This window comes from Plectropomus leopardus, chromosome 2 (genome assembly GCF_026936395.1).
Source record: "Plectropomus leopardus strain MGB_pleo_1.0 chromosome 2, ASM2693639v1, whole genome shotgun sequence".
NCBI lineage: Eukaryota > Metazoa > Chordata > Actinopteri > Perciformes > Serranidae > Plectropomus > Plectropomus leopardus.
Window position 1 is genome coordinate 12,569,676 of NC_142177.1, and position 21,823 is coordinate 12,591,498.

The window sequence follows — 21,823 nt, forward strand, 5'->3', positions numbered from 1 at the left end:
GTTGGAATGAGAGTTAGAGGGGCTCACCATGTGTTTTGTACTTCTGTTTTACTCTCAAGTTGACCTCGGGTCAACATAAAACAGTCAAAGCCAAAAGTGGCAAATCAGTGCCACAGCCTGGCTTGTGTTCACACTGATAAGTCCGATCCAACAGGGGCACACTGTCTTATGACTCTTGTCTGCAGTGTCATTCCTCTCCTCTCTCTGCCGTTTCCATCTCCCCAGGTGTCACTCTCACTTAGTTTCCCAGCAGTTTGTTTTTTTTTCCATTCTTGGTTCCCACACACAGATGCGTTTGGTCTGTAACTCATAGCCTCCATATAGTCTGCTCTCCCCAAGGTATCTTAGGGTGAAAGGTGATAGCGTGGTACGCTCTCCCTCAGGTGCAAAGCTGAGATGACAAACAGGATGCCTTTGTTTCTGTGTGTTAGACAGAGAGAGTGAGAGAGAGTGAAGCAGATTCTTTGCACAGAACTGCATGTACTGTACGTATAATTAGCAAGTCTACGAGGAGTACATGTCGCTAAAATGTAACCAGTAGACAACACCATGCTAAATTATAGGACCATGTTAATAAAGCATCACAAATTTGTAATTTTGGGAAAGTTTAAGTTGTGTATTCATGGGGTGCATTCACCCAAATTGCAAAATACTTGGTTATTTAGATGCCTGTCTGTAGGAGTTCAGACTGTAGTCCTACACAGTTGAAGTGAATGGAGTATCATTAAGGGTGCTCAAAATAGTTTTGGGCAATATGTCAATTTATTTTCAATTTATATTCATATTATAATATGTGATTATTTTGTTAACATTGTTATATATATATATGACATGCTATAAAGTCATATTTCTGGAAAATCTAATGGATTTGGGATAAACAACATCTTCCACAATGGTTTAATTCATGCTATAATCAAAGATAGAGATAACCCTGTATAAACTGAACTCTCTCTTCGATTCTCTGGTTGACAAATTTATATATGTGCAATGCGCTTATTCACTTTTTGCCAAGTATCAGGGCTACCCTGATACAATCATTGTGTAGCTATAATTCTAAATAAATAAATACAAAAAGCTATTGGAAGCAGCCACAGGACCGTTGTGAAGCAAGTGACACCTCATCTAAAGTCACCTGCTGATCTATAAAGTGACAGTGCGATACATATGCCGAACACAAGTCAAAAAGTTGATCACTCAGGGCGCTCATCAGCTCACCTTGTAGAGCAGGTGACCCATGTACAGAGGCTGTGTCCTCACTGCAGTGGCCGCAGGTTTAATTCCCGCCTGCATCCCTTTGCTGCATGCCATCCCCTATCTGTCTCCCCCTTTCACACTTAATTTGTCCTATATAATAAAGCCAAATAGCCCCTCCCCCCAAAAAAAATGTGATCACTCCACCAACTGTGTTAAAGGTGCTTGTGACTTCAATGACAGAACCCTAGTTGGATGCTCAATTTTCTCAAGAGGACCTCTGCTTTATAGCTATAATGGAGGAAACAATGCCCCCATAACTCAATTCCTGAAATTCAGTCATGGCTTTTGGTTTTGGTGCAGCACCCCAAGATTTTCAGTGGTGCCATCTAGCCACCCCAGTGAAAATTTCTGGGTCCACAACTGCGATACCACTGGGGGTAACTGAGAAAATCAATTTTTTGTGTTTTGGTTGAGCAGACTTTTTAGAAATGCCATTGTATTGTAAAGACCGATTTCAAGTTTAATGCCTGAAATATAATCAAAGATTTTGTATGACCCATATTTGCTTTCTATATATTTATGACATAGAAACAATCTGATGTTTGAAGGCGCTCCCCTGTAAAGTCAGGCAAGTGTTGGGTCCAGGAAACACCTGACGGTGGGAGGCCACACAAAGCCGTCTCTCCCATTCTACTGGGTATAGTATCAATTATTCAGCCCGCTCTAAATGTGGGACAAGAGGAGGTCAGGTGAGATTCTCCTGTCATGCTGTGGATGATGCTGACTTGCCAGAAGGCTGATGATGATGAAGATGAGAATAGTGACGATGATCGGGCAAATGATAATGAGTTATTATCACTGCAGACATGATGATTCATACACACACAGAGGAACACTTGTGCGCCTCAGCTGCGTAGAATACCTCTGTGTTGTCTTGACTCAGATGTGAATCTCCCCACAGCTACAAAACAAAGCCATTCGCGTGCGCGCATAGACACACACACACACACACACACACACACACACACACACACACACACACACAGTGGGCTATTGAAACATTTCAGCACGGATAAGCCTGGATGATGACACAGACAGAGCATGCTGATACAGTATAGATGAAGCCGCTCGGCACAGTACCCTGTGTTGCCATGGCAACTGTGTAAGGCCTTTCGACAAGTCAGGAGGGTCAGGCGAAAGAGTTGTGATAGTGCTGGGATGGCTCAGGGGTGCTGGGCAGTTTTTGAAGGTGAACTTTGTTGCTCTCTTTCCTCCTCAATCAATGCTACAGTGTTGGACCCTGGTGCTGTGTGTCATGGTGAAGGGTGAAATTAAAAACTGGAGGATAAACGTTGATGTCACTACTCCCACTGTTTCCAGAAAGGAGTGGATGCCCAGTGCTGGGCCGGCAGACGGGAGCAGAGGGCACTGGTTGTGTGACTGGCTTCAGTGGTTTAGCTGCTAGTATGGTGTAGGATAACGGCCTAAAACTAACACAGCTATGATGAGTCTGCTCTTGTGTTTATGTTGTGTGCTACTGGACCTCATGACAGTCCACAGTAAGTACATATTTTTCAGTTTAGTGAGCAAAACACATGATGATATGTTCAGTTTTAAATGTTGAATTCTGTTCTAGTATAATTGCCTTAGATTTTCATTTGGTTCATGTTGAAGAAGTAGCCAGTTTAAAAGTTTTGCAACTTTTTTTTTTATGACTTTAATACTTTTGACATGTATATGGTATTTTGAAAAATGTGCATATTTGTTTACTCCTTAAGAGGATGGATACCTCTCCCATGTCTGTGTGATAAATATGAAGCTAAAGCCAGCAGCCAGTTAGCTTAGCTTAGGATAAAGCACAGCTGGCACCAAGTCATTGTTTTGCAGGTCCCAAGTCAAGCCAATGCCTAAGTCCTAAACTTTGAGTTTCCAGTCCCACACAAGTCATAATACGCTTTTAACCAAATGTAAGCTTAGCATTAGCTTGCTATGTTAACATTAGCCAAGACTTACCATTTGTTTAACTCTAAAAAATGTTGAACAAAACAGGAAATTGTTGCCTGTCTGTAGTTTTGGTAAGTGAATGTAATTATCTTTGGCATATTTTTTTCCAAGTAAGTAACAAAATGTTAGCTCTTCATGGTTCTCCTACGCAACTTGATTGGATGCTGTTGGATTGATTCAAACAAAGTGCATATAGGGAATTAAGTGTCGACTTTCTGGGAATGAATACACACTAAAAAACTCTGGGCTAAAAACAGACCCAGCTTGAGTCAGTTACCTTTACCAAGTACAAATATGTTGTTTTAACCCTGCGTTAGTGTTAATTTTTGGTTAACTTACCCAAACTAGAAATGGTTATTTTTCCTTAAAGCTGTCACTAATGTCTTATTATTTATACTAAATGATGTGAATGCAAAAGATTAACATGATAAATAATTATGCTATTTAACAAACTGTTACAAATACTGACATATTTAACAAGAGCTAAAATAGTCTATAATGATTTGCAACCAAAATATTTTTTTTAAATAAATAATTCAACAGTAATGTAAAAACAACAACAACAACAAAAACAAAAACACTTAAACTGGGTCAAAACAACCCATTGTCTTAGGTACTGGGTAAAATGAACCCAGTATTGTGTTGGTGCCAAAGTGACCCAATGGGTTTTAGTGTGTAGTGTTAATGTTGAATCAGGAAATGAATTGATTTGTGGCACACTTTCAAATAATATACATTTTAATCGTTGGCCTTGGGGAAGATATCAAGTATTTTCAAGTTGTTAATGTCCAAGTCCGTTTGCAAGTCTGTTTTGATTTTATTAACTTGAGTCTATACTCATTATATTTATGAGTCGTGTGACTTGAGTTCAGTCCTCTGGTATAAAGACTGGAAACAAGGTGAAACTGCTAGCCTAGCCTGATAATTGTTGCTTTACACTTATTTGTAAAGCTTGAACATGCAAGATTGTGGTACAAAAGCAGAAAAATGTGCTACTAATTCTTGAAATAGCTTTCCTCTGTTTTACAGGGCCACCAGTTTGTGATTACTCCTCAAAGGTGTTCTTTAAAAAAATGCATTTCCATCCACTTTTACAGTAAGGATGTGTAAATATTTCAAGGAAACAGTCTTTACCGTTCCCATGTCTCCGGTTGTATAGCCTGAAACCAACGTACAGCTGAGCTGTTGCATAAGGCAGACAGGGAGAGCCCAACTCTAAAGTTTCAGAGCCCAGAGTGAGGTGGTGACACTAGAAGGTCAGGTTATATTGGATTACCTTCATTACAGAGTGGCCTCCCAGGTGACAGAAAACCACTAATTGTCAGGTCGGGTCAATGGGCTTGAAGGGGGGATTAGGGGAGCCTCACTCTTTATGTTTCTCTTTTGTTCACTGATGGCTCTCCATGTTTTATAAGATGCACTTTTAAGCATGACTGAAATCCATACCTGGGGAGTTGTCACTATACATGCAGGTTGTTTGGGGTATTTAGATGAAGGGACCCTTTCAGTTTTTGACATGAACTTGACAGATTTGTGCCACATACTGTAAGAAGAAGGAAAACGAAAGTCTGTTTTGGGAAAAGTGATTCAATGTCAGTCCTCCATCAGCTTTGTAAGCACTGACTTTAAACAACTTTAACAATTGTATGTCCCCACGCAATATCCAGTTCGCACTTAAACGCCTGTCAGACCAATCATGATCCGCGCCATTAAACACGAGTACACCAGTTGGCATGCTCAGCTGTCAATCATGTTATCAGTTTTTTTTTCTTTTAAATAGCATCAGATAACTAACTAAAACTGAAGTTATCAGAAATACAAACACTTGAAATTATGTCAAGAACTGCATAAATGAAAAAAAAATGTTCACGTGTACTTTGAGATTTTAGTTTCTCACATTTGTTAACATTCTGTGGGGAGGATGACCTATACTGCAGCCAGACTCAAGGGAGCGATTGAGATTTTTTTGGCTTTAATTTTGGGAGCTGTTATGTCCTCCATCTTTATGTACAGTCTCTAGCCAGAACTAAAGATACTTTTTAGATGAGAGGCAAAAATATCAGCAGGAATTTACAGATATAATGGAGTTCTACATGATATTCAGAGCATTTAGGTCAAGAATAAAGAGTTCTGTCTGCGTGTCACGTTCTGTGTGCGTGTTGTAACTTGAGCTTCTCTGTTCTTTGATGTGGTAGACAGACCAGCTGCACATGCATATTAATGCACGTTAGTCCCTGTGTGTGTATTCCACTGGCTAGCTAATGGCCTCCGCTCTGCACTATGGTCATGCGGCAGTGGTTACGGAAGCGTAGTGTCCACCGTCCAGTTCCCCCTTTTTAAAATTATTAGCTAAGTTAGCACAGTTTTTAGCACCATAAGCTGCTAGCCCAACTCCGCCACCTCTATGTTGAGAGCCATTTGCAGACAACCTCTAGAATTATATATATGGTCTGAAAACTGCATAGAGCTCCTTTAAACAACATTAAATCCATCTGAAATCCATCTGCCACCGCTCCTTTTGTTTTGCCATGTCTTGTCAGTGTTTTTGTTTCCATACAGGCCGTGTGCTCATGCAGGGCCGTATAGTTGGTGGTCACACTGCTGCGCCAAACTCCATCAAATACATTGTGTCACTGCAGAGCACCAGGGGTCAACACTTCTGCGGTGGCTCACTGGTTCACAGGTACTGGGTGCTGACCGCAGCGCACTGTAACATCGGGTAAGATTATTCAATAATTGGTGTCCAGAAGCTGTTGATGCTTTTTGTTGTTATTGTGGGGCGAAAAAATCACTATATTGCAAGGCTTTCCATGTTGGGAAGGTTACACACTTATGTTTCTGATGAAGCATCTTGGCATCTTAAGATGATGAACATGGTAAACATGATACCTACAAAACACATGTTAGCATTGTCCTACTGACATAAATCCCTCATAAATCGTAACTGTGAACTTACAGTTGGTGTATGAGCTTTGCTCAAGGTAAATTTGAAACTGTTTCAGAAACACTTGCACAGGCGGTGACATTCTTCTGGTGTTCTCTCAGTGGACTCTAGAAGTCACTGTGTAGAAGCTAACTTGGCATGATTTTATATTGTGAGCAGATGGTCCCAACAGATGCCTAAAAGCAAACATCCATCCTGCTATGGGTAGGTAATGTCAAAATGATGCGGCTTGATCATGACGCAAAGTAAATCTGTATACAGGCCACTGTGAAGTCAAACAGCACACAGATGCGGTTGAGTCAGCTGACCTTGGCACATCATCAGTGTGTGCGTGTGTGTTTGTGTGTGAAGTGTGATCTTGTCTGGATCCAGGAAATTGGCTGTATTTCTGTTATACTGTACTGGCCCTGCCTGCACACAGTAAGCCATTGTTCCCTGGCAGAAAAGCGTTTTTGGCATCATGTTGACCTGTGTCTTTGTGACTTTGAATCCTGGTCATGATTTGTCGTGTGTCATTTCACATCATTTCCACCCTCCCTGCCTATTGATATCCTATTCAATTCAACTAAAATTATATCAGTTGCCAGAAAAAAATATCATTGTACATTTCTTCAATCCATGGATATGTCACATTTGTACGTTCAAAAGTATCATATCGTTTCAAAGGTAACATAGTCCTGATTACACGTATAAGAGCTGACTTTGTCATCACACGGTGAATGGGCTGACACCTACACAAGATACCAAGATGCAGACAACTGCAGACTGCAGACAACTGCATTTCCTGCTGCTATTGTGCCAGAAAAAGTAGCTTTTTCAGCAGACATTGACAGCATTTCTAGCAGCAACACTGGCTTTTAGCAAGGTATTTGTGGCAATGTTCGTGGTGATTATGCCAGAAAACTGGTTGTTTGTTAGTGAGGCATCAGGGCATCATATCCATTGGAGACTGCCAGCTTTTGGACCAGCTTTTTATTGGTGACTCGTTGCCTGCATTTTCAGTGGCGATTGTGGGACTGAAACAGGGTATTTTAAGCCAAAAAAAGATCTTTCCTTAACAATAACCAAGTGGATTTTGTGCCTAAACATAGCTGCAGATTAACCACATCATTGTTGAAATGTAAAGATGTGATATTCTGTCAAGTTTCTGTTCATGTGTTTGTGTCCACTTCCTGTTTTATTTTGACTTGTGTTATCATTGTGTTTTGTGCAACTTCCTGAGTTTTCCCGCCTTTTTTGTTTGCCACGTGTTTCATCTGTGTTGTGTTTCACTCACCTGTGTGTAGTTAGTAATCAGCCCTTGTCTATTTAAAGCCCGGTGTTTTCTCCACTCAGTTGCCAGATTGTCATTGTCGCCCCAGTGTGTTCATGCTCTCCAGCCTTTTCTTTACATATGTTTGCTTGCCTGGTTTTTAACTTTACTTGGATTTATGGACTTTGTTTCTTGTGTGATTTCCCTGTGTGGATTTTTCTGCCTTAACTGACTGCCTACATGTGTATGACCCCAGATCACCAATATAAAGATTCAGATTTGATAAACTGTTCTTGGAGCTTTTCTCTGCATCTGAGTTCCAGTTTCGTACTAAATTGTTACAAAGGAAATTTAAAATTGCAACATATCCGCTAAATCATAACATACAAATGTTACATATCAGTGGTTTGCAGAAATAGTGGTGCCAACATTTATTCTGGTGATTGCGTTGCTAAGAAACTGAAAATGTTTTCACAAATAGAAAATGAGAGACTAATAAATCATGATCATGATGGCTCCAATTTAAGGTGTTAAAAATTGTCCCCTCTGTCTGCATTTGAAAGTGCACAGTAATGGTCATGATCCACTTATTGCTACATTTTTTGATAAATGTGATGAAAAGAGGAAATGTCTTGTCTTTCAGAGCAGAGCACATGATGATAGTGGCAGGGGACTACATCGTAAATACATTTGAGGGTACTGAGCAATACGCCAAACCCCACAGGCTGGTCATCCATCCCCTCTACAACAGGAGCACCAACAATGCTGACATCATGCTCATTAAGGTACTGCATGCACACTGCGAAGGGTTAGCCACTCGGCAACAGTTATTATCAAACTTTAAAAATTGTAAAGCATAACATATATAATATATTGATAAATGCTTGTTTTAACATAAATGTGTCTGTCAGTTTGTCTTTTTGTGTTTTGTTAAAATACTTCACTAAACTTTAAACCACAGATATTAAAGTGGTCTTCTTCTAAGTCAACAGTTTATTTTTTCAGCTGGCATCACTAATGGTGTTAAGGTTTAAACAACACAAATGCAAAGAAAACAACACTTTCTGATTGTTTGCTTAACTACTGGCGCAGTCTACGCTTTCATAAAAAAACATGTGAATGATAATTATATAGGTACTGTTATCAAGAGGAATAATATCTCTTTTCTTTATTACTTTTCACACACAGAGGTGGGATGATAATTTATGTAAGTCCATACCTCAGTGGAAAAAAAAAGTTTATCACACCACCACACTATTTATATTATCTAAATGACTCAATTGCAATATTCAGATGTAGCTTTAAAAAAGCACCTTTTATCCTTGTGACTCAGTATGCAAAGCGATATAACAAAATATATGTTAAAAATAGCCCACTGAATGATCTCCAATGAATTTATTTGCATGCTTTGTTTTTCCAAATCAATGAAGGACTGTATCTTAATCTTGATTCCCCTCAAAAATCGATGCTGCATTAGTGAAACTTTACTAATTTTCAGAGTAATATTGTATATTTGAATGTTTTACAGGATAGTTGTACTACTTTTTTTTCTTCTTGTGTCAACTCTGAAACTCTCCTCTGTCCAGTTGCGGGCCCCAATGGTGCTTAACAGGTTTGTGTCGTTGGCGCCACTCCCCAGGCAGGGGACAGGAGTGGTCGAAGGTTTGGTGTGTCGGGTGTCCGGGTGGGGATACAATAATCTGGGTGGAGGCCAGGCCCCCTTCACCCTGAGGACAGTGGCAGTGCCCATTGTTTCAACTGCAAGGTGTAACAGCAGCGAGTCTTTTAACGGAAATGTCACAACAAACATGATCTGCGCTGGCTACAGGACTGGAGGAAGAGACGCATGCAAGGTACAGAAGACACACACATTCATACCTTCTTTTGCTAGTAATTATTTTAAATAGTTTTAGTTGTGAGACAAGTGGGTGTTGCACAGCAGTGGTCACCCAATCAGTCCCTTTGTGACAACATGATAATTTTAACCTTGAAAAGCCATTAAATCCATCACCAGATGGGATCACTCCAGCTGTGATACAGCGATCCACAACTTACAAGCCCAGACACACAAAACCAACATCAAAAACTAGTGGTGATGAAGGCTAAGTGCACTGAAAACATAGCAAATACTACATCCAACAGTCAACTGGAGTGCGTTCTGGTCTGTGTGACAGGAAACAACTCTCCACACCTGTTGGCGGTGCCAGCCTGTATCCATCGTGAGAACCTGAAAGACCAACAGAATGTATTCAAGACTCTAGTTAGCAATTAGCAAATTAACGAAACACAACCCGATACTAAAAGATCAAATGATGTTTACTGTACACTAGCGGAAAAATAACATAGACAAGAACATTTCTGCTAAAGAGCTCAATGGCAAAAAAAAAAATCTTGCGTGATATTATAAGTTTGTTGTGATGTCACACCCTCTTGGCCTTTTATACTGTTTGCTTAATTCACTTTGGTTTCTCTTACACTGAGTTGAACTGCCTGTCAGAGTGATTTTATTCACCAACAGACATCATTTCCAATGCGATTCAACATGCTTAATCGACTGAAAAACACTTGACAGGGGCTAAGTAGTGCCAATGGTATGCGACACACTGAAATAAGTACAACGACAGACACTCACCGTCAGCCCAACAGCTGACTGTCGGTGTGGTGTGTCAGGGCCCTAAAATGAATTTGGGGAAGGGGCTTAAAGTGGTTGGACCATTTACCCCTTCCCTAATTTCAACCCCCCTACTTCCACTCCTGTTGCTTGGACCACTCATCTACAAATCCAGCCTTCATTTTGATGTCAACTACACACCTGCAAAGCCTTGTGACTGCACATTACATGGTTGTGATGGTATTGTGATGCTAAATTTGTCCAAAGACAGACAGATAGACCTCTGATAAAACATTGAAAATCGCTTTTGTAGTAGTTCATGTTACAATAGGTGTCTGCAGAATTACATTTTGCCATGATCACACACACACACACACACACACACACACACACACACTCACGAGGTGAGAACAATACCAGCCGTCGCGACGTTGTTGTGGCAAGTGATAATAAATTCTAAAAGGTACTGGTCTTGATCCCCAGTGCATATCAAATAGTCCAGGATCATCCTCTTTTCATCAGCTCACATTAGAGCAAAATAATAATACAGTTTGGGGAAGCTAATTCCCATGACAGTATGAGGATACATCATGTCAGCACTGGTTCACACTACAAGCTTTTATTAAGCAGACGTGGCAGTCCACTTACAGGAGTTACTGTAGTTATGATAGTTACAGAAGAGATAGAAAAGCAACCCTGAGATAGCACCAGGACTGAAAGTGTTGCTAGAATCACAGCCATTTGTAGCCAACAGACAACAGCATGCTCTTATTTGGTTATTTCTACCATGCAAGGCAAGTATCATGCCTTTGATGTGAGAAGGAAATCACATGAAATTCAATGTGTGATATACCAGTAGGCTATATTTTGCCGTAGGTAAAGAGCTGAATGACTAATTAAAATGTGCTATATTTAACCCTGCAGTGGGCAACTTTGTGTGTTGGCATTTCCAAGTGGCAGCAAGGGATTATGATTTGATGAATCCAGTCCAAATGGTCCAGTGAGATGACAGTTTTGTTTCTCATAGCTGCTTTTTGTTGTTTTTTTTATTTTGTATTGTGAAAAATCTCCCTTGACATATATACGTATGAATTAATCACATTCGTGAAACATCTCTAACATAGGATGAACTCACATGCAGGCACACGTGATTTCAAGACATTTTACACATAAAACATAAATAAATAAGGGTTTTTAGAGTGACAAAAAACACATTTAAGGCACTTTGGTTTATTACACTACAAATAAAATGAAATAAAATTCACATGCATACTCATGTGGCTTTGGACATTTCACTTGATAAAACTTAATATGATAAAAGCACATTACATGCCATTTTCTGACATTTTACGTATACATTTTTCAGTTTTATATGTAGGATGTTCTTCACTGTTAGAGTCACATGTTATAATTTAAGATAAAATTGCCCATTGTACTCTTAAATATGTTTGGACCTTTTGAAACACATAATTAATATACTATGCTTCTTTCTTGTACTATAAACTAGTGCAACACCAATCAAGGACATTAAAATGGCTTTACAGTAAACTATGAGAAACTGAGATCATTGTGACATGGTAATGATGGATGGTGTTTTTGTCCTTGCAGGGAGACTCTGGCGGGCCGCTGGTGTGTAGGGGCTGTGTCTACGGCGTGGTCTCCTGGGGCAACGGCTGTGGTGATCCTAAGTTTCCGGGAGTCTACACTGCTGTGTCCAAATTCCGCCGATGGATAGACCAAACCATCTACGGGTCACCCCTACGCTGTTCCAGATACTGAGGAAGATTATGATACAACTGAGATCATGAAAGCAGCTATTTATGCCTCCATTGAACATGTTTGTGCCAGCATGGACAAAAGGTGGTTCTTTGGAAAAGAGCTTCCTCTGAACCACTGCTGTAATTATTCTGATAATATTTTCAATACCAGTATAATGGTGACTCATCTCATAATCTCAGATTATCTAGCTGTAGCTGGTCTCTGCCTGCTACAGTGATTGTAGGATCCACCACAGTGGGCATTAAATAAGCCCTCTGTATATGTAGGATAATCCAGTAATAAAAAAAGTTAATAACTTGTAAAAAAAATAAAATACTATTTTATGGCAATAGAATGGTGAATGTGTAGAGTGATTTTTAAATTTGACTTTTGCATTAATTGGTCATCAATTAGTTTTTGTGAATTTGTATATCTCTGCCCATTAAAGGTCCAGTGTGTAGGATTTGGTGGCATTTAGCTGTGACTGCAGAAGTACAACTTCTCCTATGTGCAAAGTGTTTAAGAGAACTAAGATGGGCGACAAAAAAAACATGAAAATGGCCCTATCTAGAGCCAGTGTTTGGTTTGTACGCTCTGGGCTTCTGATGGTTTCCGTTGAAGAGGACCCACTTCATATGTAGATATAAATGACTCTTACTCAGGTATCAAAAAACAAGTTTCTGATTTAAAGGTGATTACAAACAAATGGAAACTTAGTTATGAATAATATATACAATTTCTGCCATGAAATGCCCCCAAATCCTACACACTTGACATATGAGAGTGGTGTATACAACATTAAGAGCCTGTTTCCACGATTGCCTGCACACGGCTCTCCCCTCTGATGTCACAAGCAAACATGGAGGTGTCTTGGCTGAAGCGGTGAGGGCTGGCAGTCCTGGCCACGCTGTTGGTGCCAGCGGCATCCACAGTGCTGACAGAGCTAACAGTGAATATTTCCTTGTGTATGAATGATGTTCAATATTGGCAGATTTGTTAAGGCTCAAATGAATTAAAATAATCAATACAAAAGGCCAAATCTGATAACAATACAACCACTGAAAGAATCGTTATTGAGATGCTCTGATATGAAAGGTGAGCCCTTAATAAAAATCATGGCCTTTCTCAGTCCACAGGGACGAGGTGTTACATGACTGCACCTCCTCAATGAATAGTCGACGGCATATCAAAGTTACTTCAGCTGCAGGCTCAGATATCATCTTTCATTTCATTGTCTGTGTAATGCTATTTGGTTAAAGTTCCTCTTGAGAAAGGATACGTCTATGTGAAGCCTCAATACTCGTCCATTGCTTCGTGTCCTTTTCTTTATATGTTTTGTAAGATCCCTTTGTGCACTGTTCCTACAGATTTATGTAAACACTGCAGACAGCAGTGGGTTGTAATGAGTCTCAATTTAAAGATAATCCCAGAGGGCTTCATTTAACAAAGCAAACCAGATTTCTGATCTAGTAACTTTACACCCATAATCTGACAACTCAAAGCCATAATGTACCCAAACTAAATCCTATAGAATGTGTGGACAATATCCGTATGTCTATAATGTCTATATACTAAATGTCAAACTGTGCTTTTGAAAACACCTCAGTATGATGTTATGGGGATACTTTATGGAGTAAAACCTGGAACATCATCAGATCTGGAATATGGATTGCTTAAAAGAAAACCCGTTCCAGGTTTATTCATCAAATAAAACTAACAAGTGTAGCATCTCCAACCTCTCCACATTGATATTATAGTTCTTTCGAAATTGTGGTGAGAACAGATGAAAGCAGGCCCTCAGTATTAAACTGGAAGTGCGCCATGGGGCCAAAAGTCACATCCCAGCCTATGAGAACACTGCCATCCTCTGGTGAGCTCTTGCTCGATGGACATACATGTCATGCTCAAAACCCCCGCGGAACAAATTAATCGCCAAATTTGTAAAAATGTGACACAGTTTGCAAGATCTGACATCTCTAACTCGTCGAGTAGTTGCGCGTAAACGACGTCTCCCACAGATCTGCACTGGCTCACATTCATGTGCCATCTCAGAATATAAAGTCGCCATTTGTTTGATTGCATCTAGATCCCGGAGAGTGGAGCACTGGTACACCACGACTCCAACTGGAAGCTTCTCTGGGCTGCACCGGAAAACCCCGGTACAGCTCCCTCGCCAGGTCTCCCCGGGATCCGTGTTTTGCATCGCTCCTCAATTTGCATTTCTTCCTCAGATTTTCCGTGAGACGGGTTCAGCCGCTCGAAACCAGCGGGCGCTCCACGGCTCTATTGTACGTGCGCCTCCATTTCCAAAGCAATACGCGCAGAGCGAGCGAGCGAGCGAGAGAGAGAGAAAGAGAGAGGGAGAGAGAGAGGGAGACAAACCTCTGGAAATTTTGAATAATGTTGCCGAAGCTCCACGAGCGGGGAAATTGAGGACATTTTTTGATTTACTGTTATTTCTGTTGCGTACCTACGGAGACAGACACGTGTCTTCGGGGTAAACAGAAAGGGCTAGATCGTGTCAGCAGATAGCATTGTTTTTCTTCCCCGCTTTTGTTTGTTATAGACTACCGAGTTCAAGCTTGGCGACGAGCTTTTACATTTCACTTTGTGCGCCTTGGTGATAAAGACGCATTTGGAGATGTCGGAAGTGCTGCCTTTCAACGAAGAAAAAATGAGTCATTATGGAAATGAGGGCGACGAGGGACACCTTTCCTTCACCTGTCGTCTTCAAGACACCAACAACTTCTTCAATGGATCACAGAACAAACGTCCGCCGAAACTCGGACAAATAGGCAGGAGCAAACGGGGTAATGATATAATTAAGGCGTTTTCGTTTGTATGGTGATGTGTTGAATGCGCACATAGGTTACCAGCGGACCACAATTAAGGATGGCTCCGTGTGAAGCCAGAAAGGCAACACCTTTGCCTTGACATGGTCTTCAGTGGAGCGTGATATCAGAGACATTACCTATTGTTTGCATGTGTGTGGGATGTATGGGTTTTTAAATATTCTATTCGCATTGCAACACAAGTTGGATGCGCAGTGCGTGCTGTTAAATGCCTTCTGAATGCTTCTCAACAGAGTTGTCCCCTCCCCAAATGAATGCTTGGATTGATTGAGATTCGTATGCACTGTAATTATGATCTTGTGTGTTTGCATGATGCATTCAGCTGTTTGTGTTTTGGCTTTTGTGTGTCCTGCATTCCTGATGACACCCATGAGATGGTCCTTGAAAATTGAGGCTGGCTTGTGGTGGCACATGCATGCACAGGCAGACGCACAGTTGCACGTACAGTAGTGCACAGACACAACATGGACTAACATGGCAAACATATGAGAATTGCATCTGTAGGTGCAGGAGAAGGATGCACGCAGAAAAATCAGACGTGCACATTCGTTAACGTGCATCACTCACACACACACACACACACACACACACACACACACACACACAGCGGAGTCACGTTCATGGTTATCTTTTCCTTTTTCTGCACACTCTTACTCTCTCATGCTTGCACACACACCACTCCTGCTCATACAGCGCAGTGCTAATGGTTTTGGGCTTTAATGCCCTCCTGTCAGTCGGTGGTGAATTTTCAAGACGCCACACCAAGATGAGCCTCCCTCATTAACTCTCTCCCCCTGTCATCCACAGTTGTGATTGAGGATGAGAATGGCGACGACGAAGCGCTGAAAAATGGAACAGAGAAGACCCCGGCAGAGGCTTAGAGCACTCGGCTCAACACCCCCCAAAAGACACTCTTGAAAATTTTTTATGGCGATATTTACCAATTTTAATCCAAAGACACTGTAGATAAGCACTTTCTCTCATGTGGCAGCAAGCAGCACTTCCACGCCCTCCTCTCCCAGTCAGTCATGGCCATCCGGTTGACACACACTGGCAGGGGTGGGAGATGGCAGTGAAGGAGACCCCCAGGTGGACCCCCCACCCCACCCCTGACACACACACAAACACACTCACACAAACACCCTCGATTGCAGGGTTTCGCCATAAATCCAAAAGCAGGAGAAGACAACAAGGGGGGGGAGGGGGGCGAGGTGGAGGAAGGAGGCGACGCTGTCGAAATGCAGAAATCAGGGACAGGATACAGAAATAAATCTAATATAAAAACTAAAGCACACACTTCTCCTATATCTTATCAATCAATGGTACCATTCTTTCTGCTCTTCATTTTGATCGAGGGCAAACGAATAACAGAGTTTGTAAATATGGAAAGGGTAGCCCATATTTTCTTGCACAAAGTGGGAAGTGGTAAACTGGTTTGTTCTCTGTGTTGAAGACTTTATTTATTGATCTTTTGGAATATGTCTTTTGCAGTGACTAAAGGCCCGAGGGAGTGTTCTTTTGTATGTTGAGAAAACTTTGAGTGAATGGGAGTGACATTTTTATTTCCACTTAACAATTCTCGATGTTGCCTGAGTGTTTTTTGTTACCATACTTTGCAGCTAAGAGTCATTTATATACCGTGTACCTCCCACCTGTTTGTAAGCTTCCCAGGCTTTCACCTGGATTGGTTGATACTGTAACTTGACTGTACACACCCTATTGATAAACTATTTATATTGCATTGTGCATTATCGTGTGTGCCAAATCTCATGAGGGATAATACTGTACAAGACGACTTGTTCTTTTTTTTTGTGCTTTATACATTTAAACTCATACGATTCAGCTGTTTTGTTGGGGTCGCCATTTTTTAGGGCTCTTTCTTAAAAACACTGAGATACCAACTCATGCATGGCAAATATTAAATCATGCATGCACGGCAGAAGTTCTGAAACTCTTGTGTATTCTTGAAGCACCTCGTATACAGCTTTGAATGACAAACCTCGAGAAACAGTCTTAATTCTGCGTTGTACTGTACGATTCTCACTGATTTGTACAGTGGCCTAATATCTTGTAATAAAGATTATGACAAAGTACTATTTACTGTTTAGTGTTGATTGTGATTTAAGGAATTATGTACTTGATGTTGCTTTTTGTTTTTTTTAAAAACTGTTTGAAAACTGTAGCAAAAACACAAAAATATAGTTTTGTATCAGAAAGATGAAGACACTAGCGAATAGCTCGGCTGACTTTTGGATATGGTCTTTGTACAGTTTCCCCTGTTGTTATTGGATTGCCTATCTGGCTGCCAAGGAGGTCAAGTCAGCATTTTCCACTGTGAGAAGTAGCATCCCATTCTTTGGAAAGATCAGATATGGAACAGAGAGAGTGCAATGGCAGGAAAGAAGAGCAAATAATCCTGAGAAGAATTTGAAATCCACTCTTGTTTTGATTTGTTTAGAGTTGAGACGCTCGGCTCGAACGACTGTGCAACAGACTACAATCTCATAAAGTGCTACAGTATTGCAAATGATTCTGTGGGGGGAAAAATGTACACCACTGCTTCCCAATGCAATAAATGTCTGTTTGCATCTAAAAATCTCAGCTCCTCTCTTTAATCAAGTCCTCTCTTTAACTCCATTGCCAGAGATGTAAATGGTGCAGGGACCACCGAGGCGTGAGGAACATTGATGAGACGTGACATTTCCAACTCTGCTGTGGTGACTAAATGATTCATGTTGTGTGACGAGCCTCTGTCAGCGAACGACATCTTAAACCCCGGACCGCCGGGATGTGTGCTGGGAACACATACATGCACCAAACACACATGTCTGTTTCAGCTCCAACTGCAGGCGAGACTAACATATTGCTCGTCTCTCTCCCTCCCCAGTCTTGACAGACATGAAAGGGGCTGCCTGGGCTGGGTACCATGGTAACAGATGCACCTTGCACTCGATGGGTGCTGCGGTGGGTTTTCGGTGCAGAATAGTCTTCCCTGAGCCTTGGCTTGATAGCATCGCTATCTTTAATGGAATGTTCTCCATTCTCTTATCTCTGCCCTCTTCTCTCAAGACCCCCCTATTCACTCAGTGGCGTGACCGCATTATCCTGCCAAAATAGTCCCTTCTTCCAAGACGGCAGTCAAGCATGACGATGGCGCCTACTGCAGTAACAGCCTATCCCCTCACACAGAGTGAGAGGATGTTACATTTAGGGAGTAATTGGCTATGATTTCCTGTGTGGTGGATCCTTTCATCCAAAGCGTTGCAATAAAGGCATGATGTGATCTAAACGCATGGTCAGATAGCATTCACACACAACGAACCTGTAAGACTTCACCTGTAACATACTGCAGAAAATCATGAAAACTTATTACAGCAGTACTGCAGAAATTATCAGTTTGAAAGCCTCAATTGTGGTGCATGTATACAATTATTTGCCTTTCAGTCAGTTGAGGGATTTGCTGTTCTTCTTGTTGTATTTGTCCACATGATTTCTCAAACTTTCCTCCTTGCTACATTACATCATTTTGCAGTGTTTGCAACACATACACCAGAAATCCACATAGTGAGCACCGATAGTAAATCACCACTACAAAGGACCAGTTAACTCTACTATGTGACTCATAGTAACTGTGATACCTATTATCAGCATGCGTCACCTTCAGCGGAGCGTTGAAAGGAAGAGTGGGGTTTCAAAGCAACGTATGGCAATTATAAACTTAAAGAGACCAAAGAGTCACCACCTAAATTGTTAAATTGCCGATGCATCAGTCACAAAGGCTGCCGAATTACACTGCGTCCCAATAGTCGCAATGACAAAGTGCCAAATACAGAAAAACTGCAAAGAGGTGAACACATGCCACCACTGACAGATGCTCAATGGGATATTTTTTTAACGATGTCTCAAAATGCATCTTCAAAGGGACCACAAAGTCAAATCAACACTTCAACAGTGTCAAGATTTTAAGTCTCACCATATGGCAGAGTTGTAGTCTTTTCCTCTGACAGTATGAATGATTTTATCTATGTACTATGTCAATTGGTGGATATCAAGTTGAGATTTTTTTAAGTTATAAAACTAGTAACCTAAGGTGATTCTATTTTTTACTAGGGAACAGTTTGCAGACCTGTAGCAAGACTTAAATAGATATTACTATAATGAAACATTTTAATTTGGATCATGGATGGATTACTGTAGCAAAACATCACTGAAAGTAACACGTACCAAGCAGAAAGAGACACAAAAAGACCACAAAGAGATGTAAAGGCACTGCAAAGAGACACAAGATGCCCAAAAAACTGGCAAAAAAAAATATGAGGAGACACAAAATCACTTAAAATACAACACAAAGTCGCTAATAATATATCTAAAATTATCTAACACCTTAGACATGTCAATAAGACACAAAAGGACCTCAAGGAAACACAAAATGACCAAAAAAAGACATAAAAAGGATACAAAATTACACCAGAGGGACATGACATTGCCGGCAGAGATACAAAATGTTAAAAAGGACACGAAATTACCCCAACAGACACAATCTTACCTCAGTAAAACACAAAATCACCTTGAAGAGACCCAAATGACTCTGAAAAGACACAAAATAACCACAAGGAGACACACAATAACAACAAAGGGACACAAAACTCCAAAAAGGACAAAAAATTACCCCCAAGACACAGAGAATTATACAAACCAACCACAAGAAGACACCAACCTCCCAAAGGATGCATAATGACTACACAGAGATGCAAAACCACCACAGAGTTTATGTGTGTCTTGCTCCGAAGTAGGAGAGATGGTGGGGCCCTTTGCATATCGGTGCCCAGGGGCCCATTGTCTCATAATCTGCCCATAAGTGTCCACAATAAAGATACTGATGGTGATTCTCTGTTGCAGTTTAGAACATCCTGTGCTTTCGAAGCTGTGCACCAGGCTGGAAAACCTATAATGCTCCTTACTTTTTGTTAGTGTCTGTCTGAAAAGGTGAGGTCTCAGATATTAATTAAATGCTTGTTTTGTTTTTGTTTTCCTTTACCTCCTTTAAAAAACACTTAAAAAGTTACAATAGATGCAGTGCATCAAATGTGGCTTGGAGCTGAAAGAATGAAACGTGCAGATGAAAGGATACTCGGAGGCGTTCAAAGGCAACAGTAGTGATTACACACAGTCAGTGTTTGATTAACAGATTCACAAATAATCAACCTTTCTGTAGTAAGCTATGCTCCTTTATATGTACATTTTGATAAGAAAATAGAAATATGCCAAAGGATAAATAAAAGAAAAGAAAAGTTTATCAAATGTAGGACTGAAGGACCTGAGGCGCAGCTTCAAGGTACACACAAGTTTGCATGGTGACGTGCTTCAAATAATATCTGAGAGGCTACAATCCTGTTAAAATCCACGATAATGACAGAGGAGCCCTGCCCAGCTACAATGAACAAAGTTCATCACAAAACATCTTCAACTCTGCCTGAGCCTCAATCTGCCATCTATTTCATAATATCCATGCAAATTTCTCTCGCTAATTTGTCCTTCTCTAATATTTTGATAAACAGGTATGAGTGTCAAAATGAGTCAACTTCACAAAGATCTGCCTCCTCACTGTCACATCCCCCTCCTTATTGACAGCCTCCTCACACATTCAGTCACAGATTGATAATCCAGGAAAACATATTTCTCGGTTATTTTAGATAATATAGCACCCATCCAGCTGACAGACACAACACTTATTCATAGATAAACATAAAGATCTAGGATATGTGTTTATCACACAAACTGCTGGACAGTAGCTGCATACGTAGGTGGTGCTCAGTGCTATGTTATCTTTATAGAAAGAGAAAGAGAAGATAGTACATGTGTGTTGTGTATTTTATTGTGTATCGGCCATTTTTCCCCTTTTTGATAATTTTCTAATATTTCTCTCTGTCTTTTTTTAAAACATTACTTTTCGGGGATCCTTTATTAGGCCTTTTGGTATTTATGTTGTGGGAAGCTCTCTGTTACCATCGTCAGTCACTATTTTGATAATGTTGTGTTAAATGGAATTTGTAGTGAAGACTGATGAGAGGCTAATTACTGGTGCTGTGAAAGGGGGCAGACAGAAGTCAAGATCTGGGGTGCTGTTGGGTTACATAAGCTCTGACAGAAGAAGAGAAAGAAAGAAGAAGAGGAACACAAAGGAGTGGAAAAGGCAAGTGAAAAAGAGAAGGATGAGAGTTTTCATATACTGTAAACTCACAAGCTGATCTTACTTTCATAAATCTAGCAAACCGATAACCGTGGTAAAGGTGAGTAAATGTAACTGTTAGTTGAAATGTCTGTTTATTTCATTCCTAATTGTTAAGTTTGCTTATATTTTATTTGTTTTTACTCAACTTTACGAAGTTCTTCCAACTTTAAAATGATGAGTGACTTGACTTGTTCTTTGCAAGTTATAGCAGTTTAAGTTTTTAAGTAAACAAAGTTAGTCAGACTTAATAGGACAGTTTTATGTATTTCTCAAAGAGAAAGATTTCGTCTGAAAATTTCTTCTATTTTAAGTGGGTTTTATTGTTGCTTTTTTCAAAGCTTTATAGGGGGTTTGTTTTGATTGTATTATTTCATTAGTTTTGAACAAACACTGGTCTTGTCTCTAGATGTTCAGAATGACCTTTTGTTCAAATGAAAATAATCCTGTGAGCTAATCATTTTTTGTTGTGCTTACTTTATTTGTCAAACACTATTAGACCAACTTGGAAAAAACAAGTTAATTTCACTTGTCATTTTTATGCTAACTTATATATATATATATATATATATATATATATATATATATATATATATATATATATAAAGTTAATGCATTTTTTTAAGTAAACCAACAAATCAATATAAAGTAAATATAACGTAAGAATATTTATAGTTGCTTACTTTTTTCAAGGCAATCAGTTTCCTCTATTTCTTCCTTTGTTTCTCAAATCTTTTTTATTGATTTTACACCAGTATTGTGGACATTGTGGACTGAAATGGCAGAAGAAACTGGTCTCTGATTGACATGTGAAACGTGAAACAGATCAGTTCTGGTAACTCATTCCCTAATCTGCCATATCCACATACCCCACACACCCTTATTCCAAGTCCTCCCACTGGTTACAGACCGAAACAAATTGAATTGCAAATAAACGACTAAATAAATAGATCTTTTTAAAGAAGAATCAGCTTATCAG

General features: G+C 40.2%; 2 protein-coding genes across 2 annotated transcripts; both read left to right on the forward strand.

Annotated features, from left to right (window-relative positions):
• Positions 1–2,286: 2,286 nt before the first annotated feature.
• LOC121948490 (trypsin) lies at positions 2,287–12,109 on the forward strand. The gene is made up of 5 exons (XM_042493892.2): positions 2,287–2,753; positions 5,758–5,917; positions 8,038–8,179; positions 8,981–9,247; positions 11,614–12,109. The coding sequence occupies exons 1-5, from the start codon at positions 2,696–2,698 to the stop codon at positions 11,782–11,784; spliced, it is 798 nt and encodes a 265-aa protein (XP_042349826.1). The 5' UTR covers positions 2,287–2,695; the 3' UTR covers positions 11,785–12,109.
• Positions 12,110–13,780: 1,671 nt separating this feature from the next.
• camk2n1a (calcium/calmodulin dependent protein kinase II inhibitor 1a) lies at positions 13,781–17,211 on the forward strand. The gene is made up of 2 exons (XM_042498417.2): positions 13,781–14,573; positions 15,423–17,211. The coding sequence occupies exons 1-2, from the start codon at positions 14,405–14,407 to the stop codon at positions 15,494–15,496; spliced, it is 243 nt and encodes an 80-aa protein (XP_042354351.1). The 5' UTR covers positions 13,781–14,404; the 3' UTR covers positions 15,497–17,211.
• Positions 17,212–21,823: the final 4,612 nt, after the last annotated feature.